The sequence below is a fragment of the Microtus pennsylvanicus genome, chromosome 5 (genome assembly GCF_037038515.1).
Source record: "Microtus pennsylvanicus isolate mMicPen1 chromosome 5, mMicPen1.hap1, whole genome shotgun sequence".
Taxonomy (NCBI): domain Eukaryota; kingdom Metazoa; phylum Chordata; class Mammalia; order Rodentia; family Cricetidae; genus Microtus; species Microtus pennsylvanicus.
In genome coordinates, this window is record NC_134583.1 from 113,686,169 (window position 1) to 113,705,611 (window position 19,443).

At 42.9% G+C, this 19,443-nt stretch overlaps 1 protein-coding gene across 1 annotated transcript in view; it reads right to left on the bottom strand.

Annotated features, from left to right (window-relative positions):
• Lipa (lipase A, lysosomal acid type) overlaps nucleotides 1-18,718 on the bottom strand; it is a 31,506-nt gene extending 12,788 nt beyond the window's left edge. The window contains exons 1-6 of the mRNA XM_075973869.1: nucleotides 18,486-18,718; nucleotides 15,898-16,134; nucleotides 14,388-14,505; nucleotides 4,086-4,284; nucleotides 3,133-3,242; nucleotides 1,020-1,156 (exon numbers count right to left, since the gene is read on the bottom strand). Coding sequence (XP_075829984.1) covers nucleotides 1,020-1,156; nucleotides 3,133-3,242; nucleotides 4,086-4,284; nucleotides 14,388-14,505; nucleotides 15,898-16,041 — 708 coding nt within the window. The 5' untranslated portion in view covers nucleotides 16,042-16,134; nucleotides 18,486-18,718. The remainder of the gene's footprint in view (nucleotides 1-1,019; nucleotides 1,157-3,132; nucleotides 3,243-4,085; nucleotides 4,285-14,387; nucleotides 14,506-15,897; nucleotides 16,135-18,485) is intronic.
• Between the last annotated feature and the right edge of the window lie 725 nt (nucleotides 18,719-19,443).

The following is a 19,443-nucleotide window of genomic DNA, read 5'->3' on the forward strand; positions in this document are numbered from 1 at the left end:
GACTACTTGCACAGGGATGATGCTGCCCACAGTGGGCTGAGACTTCCTGTACTAATAGTCAAGACAGTCTCCCACAGACATGCCACAGGCCAATATGACTGAGGCAATTCCTCAATTAGAACTTTTTTCTCAGATGACTCTAAGCTGTGTCAAGTTGGTGGTTAAAGCCAACGATGACATAAATACTATGCATAACTATATACCCTACACTTTCATATAACTCTTGTGACCATAGATTCTTGTGTGTGAGCTATATGTTGGACTCTCACTAATTGATAGGAAGTTTTCGGTTTCACTGTAACCTGTTGGGACCACAATCCAATGCATGATTCTCTTGTCAAAAGCCCATTACAGGGCAGGACTTATGGCTCAGTCATTAAAAATTAGGCTCACAACCAAACCATCAAAAACCCATACTGTATATAATGCTGTATAGTATTTCATGTGTATGTGTGTGTGTGTGTCTGTTTGTTTTAAATATATAATGCAGGAATAATGGATTGTCCATTCTTAATGAGCTTAAACTCCCCCTCAAGAGTGCTGTTTCCCCTTAGAATGGCACAGCTCTAGGGCTCAGCACAGATATGTTTAAGGGCCCAATAATGTCTTAGTTCATTTTCTGTATGGCTAGGGACAGGCACATAGGAATGGCATATTTCTTCTCTCCTATCTCCTGTCTACTACTTGCCCTGTGGATGAAAAGCAACTCTATGAATGCTTAGGTAAGTTCCTTTTTCAAAGATTTCCTTCTATCTTCTTTGTATATTACGTAGGGAGCCTAACTAACATGTTAACTATGAATACATGCAGCTGTATGTCTAGTTAAGAATGTGGTTCCCTAGGCACCTCTGCAGGAGGAGGGGTGAAGGCAATCCCACCCACTGTGCATACATATACATAATATGTACATTCCCGCAATAGCACATACAGAAAACACTGTCGATTCGCCTCCAATGACTAATTTCTCAGCTCAGAAGAGAATATCTGAGAAGAAGGGAGGGTGGGTGCAACCCAAGTACCTCTAAAAGAATGTCTGGCAACCGTCCAAGCTTGACCAGAGGGCTCAAGGCAAAATTGAGAGACACCACAGGGGCCAGGGCAAAAAACATTTTAATCTTCTTTGCCAGCTCAGGCAAGTGCGAGAATGCTATAAAACCTATGGGGCAAAAGAGAGAATTAGAACATCTAGTACTTCCAAAACACACACACACACACACACACACGAAAGGTCACCCATTGTGCCTACAGAGGAAGCCCACTAACGCACAAGTGCTACTGGCTTCAAACACTTGAACAGAGCTTCGCAAACATTCCGGCTCCAAAACAGAATTTAGGTCTAGATTTCGGCCTATAATTCAAATGGAAAGAAGGCCAGGGTAAGATAGTCACAAATCCTCCTCTGTTTCAGCAGCAACATGAATCTCTACAGCTCCACCCGCCACTCTACCGCTCTCCCTCCTCCCATTCCTAATCTTCAGAACACCAGTGACTCCAAAGCCACAACAGACTCCACTGGCTGTAAAGTACCTTTTACACTTCTCTCAGCTCTCCCCCGTGCTACTTGTCCCTGGAACACTCTAGAAACACGCAAGTCACCTAGTCACAAAAGATGTAATTAAAGAAGAACCACAGCTCCGTTTTCTGGAGGCCGAGGCAATTCAGTAACGTGTTCAGATCCCGAAAAGCCCCCACACCTTTCCTTTTGTGACTCTCCTTGCAGAATGTACTCTATACAGATCACGAGCCACGAGCATGTGAACCCCAAATGGCAGAACTGAATAAATTATGGAACATGGTCCTGGCCTCTCATTAGAGAAACTTGCTTGTTAAAATTAATGCTAATCTGTATTTTTTTTTAAACTTTGCAAAATGTTGTACTTTTCTTTATAATTAAAACATATTGAACTGAGAAGTTAATTCATAAAGGGCTGGCCATACAAACAAAGCCTGAGTTCAGTCCCCAAAACCCACATCACACAGCCAGGTGCGGTGGTCTACACTTTTAGTTTTAGCACTGGGCCAGCAGGAACAGGGGCATCCTGGAGGCTGGCTCACTGGCCAGCCGGTCTAGCCCAATCAGTGTCTAGCTAGCCCAGGCTAGTGAGAGACTCAAAAGAACAAGGCGGGCAATGCCTGCAAAGGACTGAGAGCGAAGGTTATCCTCTGATCTCCACACACTCACATACATGCCCACACTCACACTTACGCTCACAAACACACACACAGAGACACACACACTCACACACACACACACTCATGCTCTCTCACACATACAGACAGACACGCTCACACTTACGCTCAGAGACACACACAGACACACGCTCACACACACATACACACTCATGCTCTCTCTCTCTCTCACACACATACGCATACACACGCCCACACACAGACACACACACTCTCTCACACACAAATACACAAACACATGAAAACATATTACTTTTATAATCAACATAAATTAAAAATGCAAATGACTTTTCAAACCTGAGTCTAAACTGTCATCTCAGTTACTTATGTTTCGCTTACCATTATTTCTTTAGTTACTGATTTATTTATTTTCGGTGGTACTAAGGGATAGATCCTGGGGTTCAAAGATATGAGACAAGCACTTAACTTTGAGCTGCACCCCAGTCTGGCACTAAACACTTAAAGTATATTTTCTTTTAATGACTCTCTGAAGTTTCTTTTTTTGGAGGGAGGGTAGGTTCAAGACGGGGTTTTTTTTTTCTTATGTAGCCCTGGGTGTCCAGGTACTCACTCTGTACACTAAACTGGCCTCAAACTCAGAGATCCACCTGCCTCTGCCTCCCGAGTGATGGGATTAATCTCTGAAGTTTCTGACATTAGAAGACTTCCCATTTTTCTAACCTCTCATATCCCTATGCTGCTTAAATTAGAAAACACATAACAAGATATAGCTTACGTCAATTCTTTCAACTTTAAGATACTTAACGACGTACAGTAAATTCTGAGTTTCTGTAGATTATTACTGAAAATTCCCTGCTCTGTTCATGATTTCTGCTGGACATTTAAAAAACAAAGAAACCTGTATTTGAAGTAACAACATTTTTGCGTAGCATCACTTCCCTTCAGAGACAACCACCTTTTCCCATTTTATCGTATACATACCTACGGTGGTGCCTTGAGAATGACCCAGATAATACACTTGTTCTTGACCAGTTTTATTTATAATGTAGTTAATTGAAGCAGGTAGGTCATATTTCGCCATCTCATCAAAACTACAATTTAAAAAACAAAGGGCTGTTCAATTGAAATAGCACACAAAAGGAGAGCAGCACAGTGACTTGGCCTGAAGCACACTGGCACACACTGAGCATGGCTAAAGAATTATTTGAGTATCCATTGTTCTAAACAATGTCACAATAAGCATTCTCTAATAAATGCCTTTTTGGTAAAAGTCCCTTCTTAAAGCCTTCTATAATACCTGGTACACTAAGCTGTAGTCTTTAACAAGGTAGGTAGATGTGTGTGTGTGTGTGTGTGTGTGTGTGTGAGAGAGAGAGAGAGAGAGAGAGAGAGAGAGAGAGAGAGAGAGAGAGAGAGAGAAGGACAGCAAAATCCAATGGTTGGAAAGTACTTAGAATATTCCAGGCTCTGCAGAGACTCCTTCTTCAAAGTTACTTTAGGCCCCAGTGAGTGTATGAGATAGGACTTTATTATCCCCATTTTATAGATAAGGAAACAGACACAGACAGTTTATAGCTGTGCCAAGTGTCACTCAGCAAGGAGTAAGAAAGAGATGAGAGAGTAGTCAAATGAACCTGTGAGTATGTGTGTTATGAGGAGAGAGGCTGATTTTTAACCTGCCAGCTCCTCCCCAATGCCAGGGATGTTAAGAATAACTTCAGAATTCCAAACTGAGTCTAATCACTAATGCAATCATTTATATATATTTACCTTCACATTGCTTATTAAATTCCTGATAAGTTTTAGAACTGTTCAAAAGACGCTGGCTTCCTTATACAACCTCACTCCTGAACCTGCCTTCCAGCTAAATCCCCATGTGTCTACCTAAAGGATGCTAAAGATACAGACCCAAGTCAAAATCGACTGGGATATACCTGAAGGCCCAGAATTCATCCTGAGAAACTGAGAGAGTCTTGTGTTTCCGAGACCAGGTATTTCCCCTGCTGTTCCCCATCCACACATCAAAGCCAGCATCTGCCAGAATGAAGCCCAGGCTGCTGTTGTCAATGTTCGTGACCCAGTTACTGGAATCTGCCAGAAAGCCATGCTGAAGATATACGACTGGTCTGGGACCTGGAAAACATTGATGTTTAGGTGTTAGTCTCATCTTCTCAGCAAATGCGATGTCCTGCTAAACAGTCAACAGTTGAGAGGAAACAAAGCAAATGGAGCAACAGAAACAAATTTATAAACTAAGGGGCATGCTTCCTTTAAACAGCACTGACAAGGAAGCAGCAAAGCTGCACCTTTTGTTTTGTTTTTTGTTTGTTTTCTTTTTTCCATGTCTGGTAACAAACCACTAACTTAAGCATCAAAATAAAATTTAATTTATTTGGGGGAACTTGCAAAATGCTGCTATAATTTGCTCCCAATGATTCCAAACAAAATAAACTGGGAGGAAAATGTTACATACAACAAGAGGGCTCTATACACCAGCAACAATGGCTGAACCCTAAACAGAGATAACAGCAATGGGATGGCAGAGACACACACGAGTGCTTAGGGCGGCAGCTTTGCTCAACATTTCTAACATTTGAACAGAACTAAGTATAGCTGGAAAGTGACAGGGGTGTGTCAATGTGTACAACGTCAGGTGCTCATAAAGGATGAGGCCGTGCACGTCCAGGAGCAGAGGCATATGGGAAATCTCTGTCTATTGATGTCTATAGCAGATTTATTCACTGCCAAAATATGGAAGCCTTGGTTTCTCAACCCTGCATCTGCTTAATTTTGAAGTGACCCTAAGTCCGTTATTTAAAAAAGCCAAGTCTAATTTTAAAAATTTATAGTTGCAGAACAAAGTCGTACAGAAGAAGAAGACATGAATTTGAGATGGGAATCTGAAAGGGGAAAACAGAGGAACTGTGGGGATGGGGGAAGGGAAGGTATCATAAACGTGTACATGTTTCTGCACTAAATCCTCAAAAATGGTAAGTAAAAATATATACACATGAATCCAAAACGTATATACCAACTTATCATTGATTCACCTCTTCCTGAGACAGTTAAACTGCAAGAAAAACAAAGACTCGGAAGTACAACCCATCCTCCCCACCCCGAGACAACCTGACCTCCAGAAACTTACAGGGCTGACACTTGATGCAGTAACTCATCAAGCAAACCCCTATGCGGCACCAGCAGTGTGACTGGCCCTTCTCAGCACTGCAGACACAGCAAGGAGCAAAAGCAAAAGCAAAAGTAAAAGAAAACACCACCTTGGAGAAAGATAGAAAAGAAAGCGGGCCAACCCCAGGTCCATTAGCTTCTTTGCTTCCTAACGGCACTTTAGGCTACATCAGCAAGATCAAATTTATTGCAAAGGAGCTCCCTTCAAGGTACTGGGCTAGATGTGCGTTTCCTGCCTTCAATGAAGCCTTGGATTCCTCTTGGGAAATATGAAAAATAATCATTAGGAGTTTGAAATGATAACCAGAGTGACAACAATTACGAAATTTCCTGCATCTGAGAGCTAATCCAAAAAAGCTGAAGCATCATTTTCATAGTGAAGAACAGGCAAAATGACTCCATCCTGGTCACCTAAACAGCTACCACCAAGCAGGCTGGGGACAGCAGCCCCATGGTTGTACACTGTAATGCTGCCTTGGGTGAAGCCAGGCCTGGCAATGACTGTGGTTCACAAGAGGAAGACTTGGTGTGTGGGCGATTCCTCCTGCCTCCCAAGACATGAGTCTGCACGGGAAACCACTTCGCTCCAAAAAGTCATGGGGAACCAGCTGAGGTCTAAGGGGGAACCAGCTGAGATCTAAGGAAGTAATAAAATCAAGCGCAAGGAGGCCAAAGTTGAGCGTGTCAGCGTGACACAGAACCCCGCTTTCACTAGTCATGAAGTCTCACTAGATTGACTGAATCTTATTACTGATAGCCAGGGCCAGTGAGGGATCTTAGACTGCCAGGGTGTGGTGGGCCTTGCAGTTCCTAGGCAAGGTTAAGACCCCAGCACAATGGACCCACCTCAAGGAATTAACTTTAAACGGTAGAATTCTTTGCCTAGCCCAGGAACTGCCAGGTCTTCCGCAGCCTGACATCTTAAGTTCCTTGCTAGCTTGGGAAAAGCATACACCCCCCATAACAGGATTGTGTTATCTTTCTACAAAAGCAGATTCTAAACAAAACAGTAAGAGAGACCTCGAATGTGATATGTACCCATGTCCATGGTGCTACACAGGAGAGTTTAAAGCTAGAGCCACCCTTCAGCTTACGTCTCCTAGAACTGGCCACATAGCCCACCCAGTTCACAGGAGCTCAGCAGCCAGTCAAGTGGGACCTCTGCTGCAGACAAACTCAATGTCCAAGGGTTAGCACAACCATCACTGTGATAGACTTCAGCCTAAGAGCTTTGTGGGCTACTCTACTCACATAATAACCCAAGCAAGCTTCTACAGTCTGGATGGCTCATCGCATTAAACTGTTGAAACAGGTACTAATTATAGTCAAGGCATCATGTTATATACGGCTTACATTTTCACATCCATCTTAAGGATAAGGTGACCTACATGTGGAGAAAACAACTGTCCCTAGAACACTTAGTCAGCTCTGTGCCAACACTGAGATCCAGGTCTATCTCAAAGCTCTTGCTTTTAGCCAGTGATCGAAAGGAAAAGTAATTTCAGAAACTGAAGTAGAGAAGAGGTACACACAGAAATGTTAGCTCTGTCTCTGGCTAACTCACGGCAAGCCAAGCATCCTATGCCAAAACTTGCTGTATGTTGAAACAATCCTGACGGATTATGAAACAGACCCAGCACTGGCTCCGGTCCTGACCTGGAAAATGAGGAACTCCACACACAGAGCCTGACCTCAAAGGCCTTGTTTTTGAAGCTCCTTTGGCTCTCAGCCCACCAGAGCTATATTCAAACCTACTAAAAGGGAGTTATGGCCAGGCACTTGATTCAGCAAGCTGGGCCAAGAAAGAACGAGTTGCCTAAAATGCCCAGGAAAAAAAAACATCAGACATACATACTCCTCCCCAAGCTTCCAGGGGGGATCCTTACGGGCCTCCTTCTCAATTATTAGTAAGAGAGGATTGGGAACTGATAGCCCTCTGGTACAGCAAAGCCGAGCGTGTGTGAAGTCCCAGGTTTGCTCTTCAGTTCCACACAAATGAGAAACAACAACTGGGTTTTCAGTTGCTCAATATAAGGGTTACTGAGTAAAATTTTATCACCTAATTCTAGTTTGAAGAATTGGCCTTAAAAACATAAGTTAAAATACTCTAGGTTTTTGTTCCTAGTCTGTTGTGACAAAATACCTAAGAATGGCTAATTTATACAAAACAGAGATTTACAACTCCCAACTCAAGGCTCAGAAGTCTGAGGCTGTCCTTTCCTTCATTAGCCCAGGTCAGAAGGTGAGAGAGTAAAAAGGTACAAGGCGAAGGAAGAGGCCTCTCTGGAGGAAGAACCGGGCTGGGGCTTAGGGCCAATGTACAGAATGAGAGAATGAACAACAGACTCTAATAAGTACGTGGCTTTATCAGGGACAACACTGCACCCCAAGGGCTAACAACGAGGGCTGAGTGGGAGGGAACAAGGCATAGGAAGCTTGTCTTTAGTCATCCCAGCTGTTTTATCAAGGAAAATTACTTAACCCCCATAACCTTGCTTTCCTCATTTGTGAAACAGGCTAACCCAGAGTCCTCATGATTTATCTGATGATTCATGTGTGACAGGAGGCATTTAGCTTGTCCAAAGGAAGCAATTAGAAAGCGATGTGGCCTTTGTCAGTGTCCTGGCCATTGGACTCACATTGCAAAGTCGCTCGGCAGGAAAGGCATCCACCTGCACTGCCTGAGCAAACAAAAGACCCTGCATCACCGGGTCCCATCTCTAACACCAGTGCTGTTCTCACACCCCTGGAGCAGCAATGGGACCCACATCCCTCACTGCTGGGCCTGGAGCAGCGATCACGTGAAATGGCAACACTTTCCTGTTGTTGAAGGTGCTGACTCCCACCCACCCACAACATGAACCACCCTGTCCACACTGTGTACACGGCCCACCCAGCAACCACTTCGTATGTAGCTGTTCCAAATGCAGATCTACTGAAACAGTCTGGCTGTAGTAATGTTTAAGACTTCCTTAATAATAGCTCATAGCACAAACTAACAATGCCGGCAATCCTATTATAAGACACTGTGATCATTGTTCTAGTATACTATAACTCTTGCCAATTTCCTATCAACTCTAGCGTACTGACTAAACTTTATCATGGATATAGCTGTATTTAAAAAAAACAAACAAACATAGTATCTGTAGAATTCAGAAGCATCCACTGGGCATGCTGGAATTCATCACCCACAGTTTAAGTGGAGACTTAACTAGATACAGGCGCAAACAGAGCTACAGGTACTCCAAACGCTCCCTATAGAACACTGTGTTACAGAGCTCACCACACAGTCAGAATGGAGAGACACCCTTTCTATTATTCTTCTTTGCAGACTGAATCTTGAAGAGAAGACCAGGTCCCCTGGTCACACAATTAGTATATGGTAGATAAAATCTATACCGCACAACATCAAGGTGCCCATCATCCCTGTCTTGAACTGCCTTCTTGCCTTCCGCTGCCCTTCCAGATCCTCAGAGAAGCTGCACATAATCACGACATGAGCTCACAGTAGATGAACGTTGGGAGATGATTTTGCTCTGGAGGGAAGGAGAGGGGCTCACAGAGGCAGCATCAGCAGGGGAGTATACACAGAGATGATAGCACATGCACCTGACTTCCGGGTGGCTCTATCCACTGTTTGCATCTTAAGGGTCTTCTGCCCACAGTAAATAAACTTAGACATCTTTCTGGAAACTTCCTTCTCTCCCTCAAGTTTAGGATACACTCCCTGCCACAGAAGACCAGATCCTAAGAAAGCAGGGATTGGAGATGATGGTGATGTTTGAAAGATAAAAAGAGAAGGTTCGGTATCAATCTGTTCAGGCTTAGATGCCCCACTGTGCAGGGTTAGGTGCCTCACAGTCCTTATGACAATAATGGGCTGAGTATTTATTTATCTCATATAGCAGATGAAGAAACTCAAACTCAGAGAGGTTAAGTAATCTGTTACCATCACATGTATACTGGAGGCTGGTACTTTCCGTGTGCTCACACTAGGTGACACAACCTCCAGCTAAACCCCCCCCCCCCACAGTAAGCCCATAAATTTTGTCCATGCCTGCCTCTGAGTCTGGAAGAAAGGGAAACCTTGACCCAAATGTGACGTAGAACAAGGAACATTCAGAGTCTCAGTGCTTTGCTCGCCCCAGTCCCCAAAGGGCTAAAGAAGTACTCAGGGATACTCAAAGTAAATGAGTCATAGAAGACTTCGGCCTGCACAGGGCTCCCACTGCACTTAGCCCTGTGGGGAAGGCCGTATTTACACATGGCATCATCCATGGGAGCTATTGTTGATCCAGCTGCTGTTAAACAAACACAGAAGATACAGCCCCAGGGGCCTGAGCTTTTCTGAGTGTCTGGGGACATCGCCCAGATACATGGTATTTAGCAGCAGCTAGACAAGAAGAAGGGGAGCCGTGCGCGGAAAGGAGGGGGCAGGAGAGCCACAGCACAGGCTCCTCCCCTGCGCTACATGTCCTCTTTGCCCCAACCTCAACCAGGGTATGGGAGGCAAACCATGCAGCTACCACTATGACGTTGCTGAGTTCCAAAGATCCAAGTGCAATCTTCTATCCAATGCACCGAGCAGGAGCTCAGCAAGCCTGGGCACGCACTCAGCTCAACCTGCATGTGCTCGGTGCCTCTGGCACAAGGAACTCCATGGCGAAGTACGTAGGCCTACTGAAACTGTGATTATTAAAAATTAATTAATTAATTAAGTCAAATAAAGCCAGAAACCCACAAATGATTTCTTTCAAAGGAACGGTTTCTCTAAGGAAAGAAAAACCTAGGATGGGTCAAGATACTAACATAGATAACCAAATAAAAACCAAGGCCTGGAGGCTTTTCTGTGGAAGACAACTCACAAGTCATAATGTGAACTTTCACCTATGACTCAACTGGCTTGGGGAGCAACCACTGGGGAGACTGTGCCCAGGCCACAGTTGAGAAACCTGCTTCTGAATGTCGCCTGTGGTCTCCAGGTCTTCAGGGCCCAGGACGCCTCTTGGGAACCAGGCCAGAAGATGCAAAATAAGGTTTCAGGTGCAAATAAGGAGGTTCTCTTTAAAAACTTGCTGGTTTCTCAGTTAGGTACTTAGTGAAAATATCTACCTTGTTTATTTTATTTCTAATGCTGGCACAAGTAGTAATTCCTTGTTGTAGCTAAATAAAGTTTATATTATGCTTATCATGGGATCAGCTTGCTCAATACTTATTAATAAGGGCACACTGTCAATTCAAGGAACACTGCCTTTGCAGTCAAAATGCCCAAGTGAGTGCCCTTTGCCTTGGCTGTCCTGAGCAGGAAATGGGTGTATAGTTCAAGAACACAAAAAAATCTCGATATCTTGAAGTCTGCTAGGAGTATGTTATAAAGGTACAAGCTTTTCAAATTCTTAGTCCAAGCATGAAATGAGAGCCTTGGAGCATTAACACTCAGCATGAAGGTTGAGCAGATAAAAACAAAACCATTTCTCCATATGATATTTCATTTCTGTATTTCAGTTCCCTTAAGCACTTAGCAGAGTGGTGGCTCAACCGCTGATAAGAACGGCTGCTTGAGAGTGGGAAGATGGCTCCGTGAAAAAGGGTACTTTCTGTGACAGTGTGAGGATTTGAGTTCAAATCCCTCACCACCCACATATGAAACCTAACAGAATGTGAGATGGAGACAGGAGGATTGCTAGGACTTGCTGGCTGCCAGGTTAGCTCCAGGCTCAGTGAGAGACCTTGTCTCAAAGGACTAGGGTAGGGAGTGACAGAAGACTAGCCAATGTCTCCTCTGGCACTCCCTAAGACATACACATATGCACATGCACGCACGCACACACGTATGCACACATCAAATAAATGTACTTTAGATGGAAAATTGCAGGCATCTCTCCAATACCAACAAATACAAAAGTCTTGCTCTAAATGGGGTGAAAAGTGCAGACAAGTGTATCTTCATCTACTGGATTCATAAAGACTGCCGCCTCGCAACATCACACACTAGTGGGGCTTTAAGAAACTTCATCTACAGACCCTACATAGGACAGAGGAAGACATAGAGGTTGGCACAGGAGGCAGCAGACAGCAGAGCTGACAGTCGGACACGGGCAGAACCCTGTGTTCACACAGAACCTGACACCCCAGTGAAGCTATTCATACTGTCTACAGAGCCCACTCGTCACTTATCTGTAAAGGAGTGCTCCCCAAAAATGTCACCTCAATAAACAAATATTTTTAATGCGTCTTATAATTAACTGTAAATAACAAGGCTATACGAAATTACTTTCCATATGTTAAAAGCAATAATTTCACAAAACATAATATTGTATTTCCATATTCCCGCTTTGAGATTCTTTTTCTCTGGTACATGGGGACCCCACCCCCTCTCCTCAAAAAAGTGAGTTATTCAAGATTCTCTCAGTTTCTGCCCTGTCTCGGGTGCCTATCTGAATGGCAGCAAGGGCCTAAAGTGAGGTATGGTCAAAACAAGGGAGAAAGGAATTAACAAGGGAAATTTTGTGGGTGATCTAGAAACCATGCATCAAGAACGATTCTCTACGGGCTGTGGATATAGTTTGGCAGCGGCACTTGCCTAGTATGCAGGAGGACTTGGGCTCAACCCCCAGCCTGCCAAACAAAACGAAAATGACTTTGCAATTTCTTGTCTAGGTCATTGGAAGGACAGTGGTGTTATTGATAGTAAGTCAGAAGGGAAGTGGCAGTCACGAGATTGGTGCCATTTGGGGGACTGTGTATTTTCTTCCTCTTTTTTGACTTTCAACATGGCAGATTAACATCCCTGCCGGCACACTGGTCCTCAACAGACATAAGAAAGAGCTGCTGTCCTACTTGGGCTTGGACTACAGAGAGCAAACCATAGGGAAAGTATCTATACAGTTCTTGGGAAAATAATGACTCCTTTAGAGAACTGAGTCACAGAACTCGGAAAACCTCCTTTGAGGCTCGCTGGTAAATACTCATATCACTGATCTCCCCAGGGGAGGGTGAGGGCTCCTCCGAACTGTGAATGAAGATGGGAACCTAAAGCTAAAGCCAGATTTGGCTGAGAACATTCTCAGTCTGTGGTCCGAATTCTGAAGACAAGAGTATCCACTTCCCCAGCCTGCAAGGGACCATCCAAAGACTGTAGTCTCTTTGTTTGAGGGAACACCTTCCTTCACAGGAAGCACCTCCACCTGATGCAGTGTGATGTGTGCACAAGGCCAGAGCCCTGTGTGCTTTAATTCCAGTGGAGAGCAGCGTGGAGACAGAAGTGGGAGTGGATGGAGAAACAGAGGTGGTTACATTCTCTCGGCATGGTTTGACCTAGGACCTCTGAACAATGGCTCATATTAGTAATTACTAACTGACTAAGTACTTTCTTGGAAATAATATCCATACTTATTTGCCTTTAGATAGCGTCTAAAACCTGTGTACGGGCACAAAAACAAGGGAAGGAAAGATGCTCACGAAAATTCCATGCTCGCTCTTGCATAAAATATAAACTTTATGTGTTTGCGAGCAGTCAACACAGATCAATGCATTCATCATTCATTTTGCAAGATTCACAAGGGAAATACGATAGTCTAGAGCTATAAACACTAAAGCAAAATCACCCCCATAGCCACATGAGCATTATTTAGTGTCTTGTGATAGGCAGAGCCTGAGGGGAAAGACAATAGGTATAGCATGTGACCCAGGAGAAGCGGAGGCAGATGTTGATGCAACGCTCACATTTGACCAGGATTTGTTGTCTGCTCTGAAGAATCCCTTGAGAAGTGTGTGAGGCTAAGAACATTCTCTGTCTGGTAAAAGCCCTAACAGGAGGGACAGCCAGCCAATGACCTTAGCCCAGACCTTATTTTTCCAAGGCTGTATCTCAAGAGAGACAGACCTATTATCTTGACAGCTGTTACCACTTTCAGGTAGTTTGTCTAGAAATGCCATCATCTACGTCAGGACCACAGTTTTGCTTCTGTTATAAATTGATCAAAGAAAGGTATAAATATATGCCAAGGTCCATATGTTTAAAGCAAATCTATAAGAACTTTTATATCCTCCTAACAAAATTCAGTCAATACACGCATCCATCGAGAGCAATTTCCCCAAAGCCTGTCAAAAACACAATTCACATATCTTCTGACTTCAAAGTTCTCTGGGAAAAAAAAATTTACCTTCTAAATAAACTTACACAATATATATGCTTGGTTTTTTGTTTTGTTTTGTTATTTTCAGCAACAATATTTATTAGGTGAAAATTCAAATTAGCCCAAATGTTCATTAACAGAACACTTGTTAAGCTAATGTTAACTTAAACAGTTGTTAAGCAAAACAGGATACAAACATACAATGGAATACCCTTATCTTCAGGTAAGGGTTCTATGAATTATTGTGAAGATTTCTGTGATGGTAGATAAATTCAGCTTTTGTGAGCCTGCTGACAGCAAATAAATCAATAAATAACCAAACACTGTGCCCTTTATAACAACTTTTAATAAATAATAAAATACTGTGCCCTTTATTACAATTTTTGAATTTAAAATGTGGCAACATAAAAACAATCCATATTGGTTTCTAGTGAATGTCTGGAAGGTACAAAGATTTTAAATGAAGATATTATTTAAGAACGCTTTAAAAAACAGAAAGTAAGATAGAAAAAGAAGGATTTACTGTATATTTTTTATTTTCACATATATTATTTGTATATTATATATATATATGTTACTTGAATATATTACAGAATTTGAATATATTACCCTTTCAACAAATTCAGTAATTTTAAAATTGCAAAATGCATCTTTTTAATGCACAGAAAAGTTCACTAGATAAATGGTGCCTTGAGAAACAATGGAAGTAGAATTTTGACACTCTGCATGGAATCTGACCTTTGAATCCAGTACAAACTATGAAATTAGGCAAGCCAGCCTGGCTTAGCTGGTAATTTGGCTTCCAGTCTGTCCTGTAGCAACATTATCCAATGAAGCCTGAATTCGGTCACCAACTCAGACAATGTGGTGATTTCCAAAAGCTCTTACATCTTGCCATAGAGAATTCCATACCTCTGTCAGAATGGTTGCTCCGCCCATGAGGGATTCGGTGAAGACTCAGAATATACCCGTCCTCTGTCTGGACCACGTGCTCCTCACTCGGGTAGCCCCAGTACGTGATGATTTCAGTCTGAGGAGAGAAAGGACAACGGACAGTCTATGCTGGACTCTGTTCTTCAGTCTTCAGAAATAACAGACACCGGAGAAGACAAACGCAATGCCATTTGTTTTTAGCTTTTTAAAGGAAATCATTGATACCTGGGTCTGCTTGATCTAGTAGCCAAGATCCCATCCCAGGATCCAATCTTCTAGACTCACAGGTATCTCATTATTGTAGCATGTTCTATACCAACTGTGTCAAATTTGGGGCCTTATTGCTTCTATCGTCCCTACCAGGTACAAATAAACACTTGTTTTGTAAGCATTTTTCATGCTTCATCCAATTCCTGGCCTAAGCAACACGAATAAAAGAAAATTCATTTTCATCCCTGGAGCCAGAAGCAATTCGTTAGAACGTCAAGGTGAGGCTGAAGAAAAGCTGAAAGACGGGAAGCTGTCCTCAAACTCACTTCTCCTTTTCCATGGAAAGTGTTGCTTGCTGGGAAAGCATAAACCAGTTACTTGGAAGACTGAAGTGTTCATTATCCTCTCTGCCACAAATACCTGAAAGACTTTAATTTCGTTATTTTCTTAGGAAGGAACTGTTGGAGGGGAGGTGCCAAAAGAAAGCTTAACCTTGTCCTGTATCGTCCCATTCTATCTTGTCTCCTGGGAATTACTCTGTCTCTGCAGTCACCAGATTCTTCAGCTGGGTCAAACCAGTGCCTGTTTGAAAGCTTCTGTTTCTTTTTTTTTTAAATATTTATTTATTATTTATTATGTATACAATAGTCTATCTGTGTGTATGCCGAAGGCCAGAAGAGGGCACCAGACCTTATTACAGATGGTTGTGAGCCACCATGTGGTTGCTGGGAATTGAACTCAGGACCTTTGGAAGAGCAGGCAATGCTCTTAACCACTGAGCCATCTCTCCAGCCCCTTCTGTTTCTTTAATAACATATATTTTCTTGCTATTGTGTTTTTATGCATGCTTTTCCCAGTTTCACTATTTACTGAAGATTATTAATTTTAATATTAACATCTAATATTTTCACAGTTGTATTGTGCTATATTCCCTAGACAGTCTCAATCTCAGCCCAAGTTCAGCACTCGGCAAAGGCATTCTTCTGAAGGGCTTACACAGTTTTCTCAGTTTTAAAGAATGTTTAAAATGATTTAAAAATGAAATGACTAAACCACGTTATTTAGAGTAAGCCCTGTATTGTGTCCAGCAGTCTAATGGAGCTGCTGTGTCAGCAGTAGCTGGTGGGGAGAGTCCTAGTGGGAAAATGACATCTGCAGTTCAGGAAAGTGACAATCATAATGAGCCATAAAGAGATTGGAATTATGGCTTCCTACAGTTCATATAGCTCTATTTAAGAAATTAACACTCGGCAAAAGTATGTGACTTTTAGAAACTCACCACATTCATATTTGCCTCGGGGTCCACAGCTGAGACGGACCCCATGGGTCCCCCAGAAAGCAGGATTACAAGGATGACATAGGCCACCATGCCCAGGAGCTGCATCTTCTTCCCTTTAAAGCAGCTGGCTGAATGAACACGCATTGACAGAGCAAAGTTCTCTTTAAAAATCTTGAACCAAGTGTAGATAGAATCCCACAGGGAAGACAGATCTGAAACAAACGGCTCGAACTGTGTCTGGAAGGAGAAAACATGGATTTGTTTTTACTAAGAAGCCTCCAGAACCATCACACCTCCACCCCGAGTTTAACTCATGTTGCCACGCACACCCACTTACCACTTCCTCTCAACGTTAAACAAACTATTCCCTAGAGAAGTGACAAGGAGGGGATCTTAGACAGGATAAGAAAAGGGAAGAGCCACAGAAATCCCCTCTGCTTGGGATTTAAACATATTTTCAAGTTCAGCCCATATTAGTTCTTACCTGCCACTGTCTGCAGTTTTTCTCTTTCCCAAAACTCTATGTTGGGATTCAAAACTGTCCCTCAAGTGAACAAAAATGAAAAGAAAGAAAAGAGAAACTCTCCAGTCACCAAGCAAGATCACCCCAATGATGACTCAAAATTACAGTGTAGCAAAAAGCTGGGGACATTAAGAGTCCGGTGGCACAAGTCTCTAACAACATCCAGACTAAGGCTTAAGAAATGCTCGGACTATAATCCAGGCTTTTAAAAATGCATGCAATCATTTTGAAAGATGAATGCACAAAGCTGGGATGGTGAGGGCAGAGTGGGGGTGGAGAGCCAAAGCAAATGAGTGAATGGATAAACAAATTACATTATACATATATATATATATATATATATATATATATATATATATATATATATAGAGAGAGAGAGAGAGAGAGAGAGAGAGAGAGAGAGATACATAATTCAGCAATGAACATACAATATGGACAGATCTCAAAGTAATTATGCTATATCAAAGAAGTCAAGGGATGGGAAGAGGTGAGAGGGAAGTTATTGTTCCAATGCAACAATTTTTGAAGAAAATGTAACCTAGTCTATACTGTCAGAAAGCAGATCAGTGTCTGAGAGGAACCGGCAGGAGGCCAACAATCCCCAAAGATCAGCATCCGGCTCTTGGGGGTGGTGCCTACCTTTGTATTATTGAATATACTAATTTCACAGGTATTTGCACATGTTAAAACTGGGTCCTGCCGGTTTATGCTAATACCTCAGTACTGTTGTTTGAAAATAATAAATAAAGACTCTCTTAAATCAAGTATTCCACATTTCTGGAAATTGGTTCTCAGAAGATTGCAAAGGAGATCTGACTCCCTTCAGTAGATACAACCTCTCCTGAAGTTATTTCTCCAAGCATCGGTGAATCTCAGCATTCAGGACATAAAAGGACATTAGTTTGCGTTTGTGCTGGCCAAGCGAGCCTACTGCTTTTAGTTACCAGTGTGGCTTTACATAGGACAGCCTAAGGCTACCTTTTATCTTCTTAAGGGCACTGTCCCATGGGTCCTTCAGCACTAGAGAACCCCCCCTAAAAAAGAAAAAAAAAACCTGAAAGGGGAGGGTGTGAAAAAAACTAAAGGTTCTTAGCATAGCTTAAAATAAGTAGCTGGCTTTACAGAATGCAGTCTCGGGCAAAGGGCACTCACTCCAGAAGGAAGCTGAAGATCGTCCATTAGACTTTAGATTTTCCTTCCTCACAACACTGTGGCTCAATAAACTTGACTAGAAATTCTCATAGAAGAAATTCTCATAAGGCTCTGAGCTGGGTTTGGTGTGATATTCTAGGCTCTTAGAACGCCTTTATTACACTATTTATGGCTCTGTAATAATCCAATTCATTATCTGTCTGCCTTCCCTTCACCCCAGAAAGGGGGAAAGGCAGAGCTGAAGTCTAATACAACTTTGAATCTCCAGGATTCTGCCAAGTCCTGCACAAACTAAACATACAGGTGTCGTTTTGAAAAATGGGTTGGGGCAACTCTGCAATTCAGTGACGGCAGAAAATAAGGGCTCAATGTAGTTTTCCAATAACAACTAAGCTATTGGCAATGCCCAACCTGCAAACAGGGCCTCCTACAGTCTACTCCTACCAACTCAACAGTACTAGTAAGTCCATCATGAAAACACCAGTCAAACACTGTAAGCAAAGAGTTAGCTAATTATATTGAGGTTTTAACCAGGACTCACGCCCAAGATTGCTGCTGACCCTGTGTTTGGCTAACACTTCCTAGGAGAGATAACGGGAGGAATGAAGAAGTCTGAGAAGCAGGCATTCTCTCTGTTCCCAAGATCAGGAACTCCGGGCAGGTTCCCTGATCCGCGGTCGCCCCTGACCAAGAAGCGGAAGTGCTCTCAGGGAAGGAGAGATTGCTTCTTGAAAAGACCAAAGGCATCACCACCCTCAAAGTACCTGCAGAAACCAGAGGTAAAACGCGCCCGGGAGCAGAGCAACTGGGGCGCCAGAGACCATGATGGAACCTCCCCTATCTGTCCTAGGGACCCGCAGGACAACAGCTCCCAAGCCCCCTGCACCGGGCCAGACCAGAGGCCGTCACTCACCCAGAGCGATCTTCCAACCTCTGTCTCCAGGCGCAGAGCCCACTACAGCCCAGGCAGACTGGCCAGCCTGCAGCCTGTGTAGACCTGGTGGGAGGGCCGAAGCTGCCGGGAAGTGCCCTGGTGACTCCACCCCTCCTGGCCGGCTGCCCAGCCATTGCAGACTCAAAGGAGCATGCGTCTTCTGTCTACCCCAAGGCCCAGCCCAGCCTGGCCCCGCTCCAAGCCGTCACGTCAGAGCTTCCTCCCGCTCCAGAGCTGGGGGGTACCCCGTTCACAAACCACTTAACAGGGCTCCTAAACTTTTCCCTCTCAGAACCCCTTTTCATTTCAGAGATTATCTTTCAACCTCTACTAGATAGGTAAACAAAATAGGTACACAAATCAATCATGCTTTGATGATAAATCACAAAGAAATTTATTTTAAAACAGTTACTTGGTTAACGAATAGACATATTTATATCTCTATATATAATTATATATGCATTATTTTACCATTTGGAAACAAATTTGTATACTAGAAACAGGTGTACTTATTTTTACATAAAGAAATCTTGACTGAATACTTTGTTACCGCAGGATCCGTTCAGCAGCATCCAGTTTTCATGACGGGTTGGTATTTTGATGTTATAACTGTCGCATGGTGAGACCACCGCAGCACATAAATAAATACGCAGTGAGAATGGCAGAGGTATATTTAGAGCCATTTCAAACATTCCTGAAGTTCTAATCTCAAGCCCAATTTCAGTTTATGACTTTTATAAAAGGCAGCCAGGAACCCAAACAATAACATTTAAAATCAAACATTGTAACACAATAGAATCCAGAGATATGCTAATTTTATACTGACATGCTGAGTAATGATGGCAGGAAAATATTAAAAGCCTTGGCTTCCATAATTTAACTATTATCACTATATAAAGAGCAGAAAACTTTGTATGTGCAGTACAAACACCGCAAC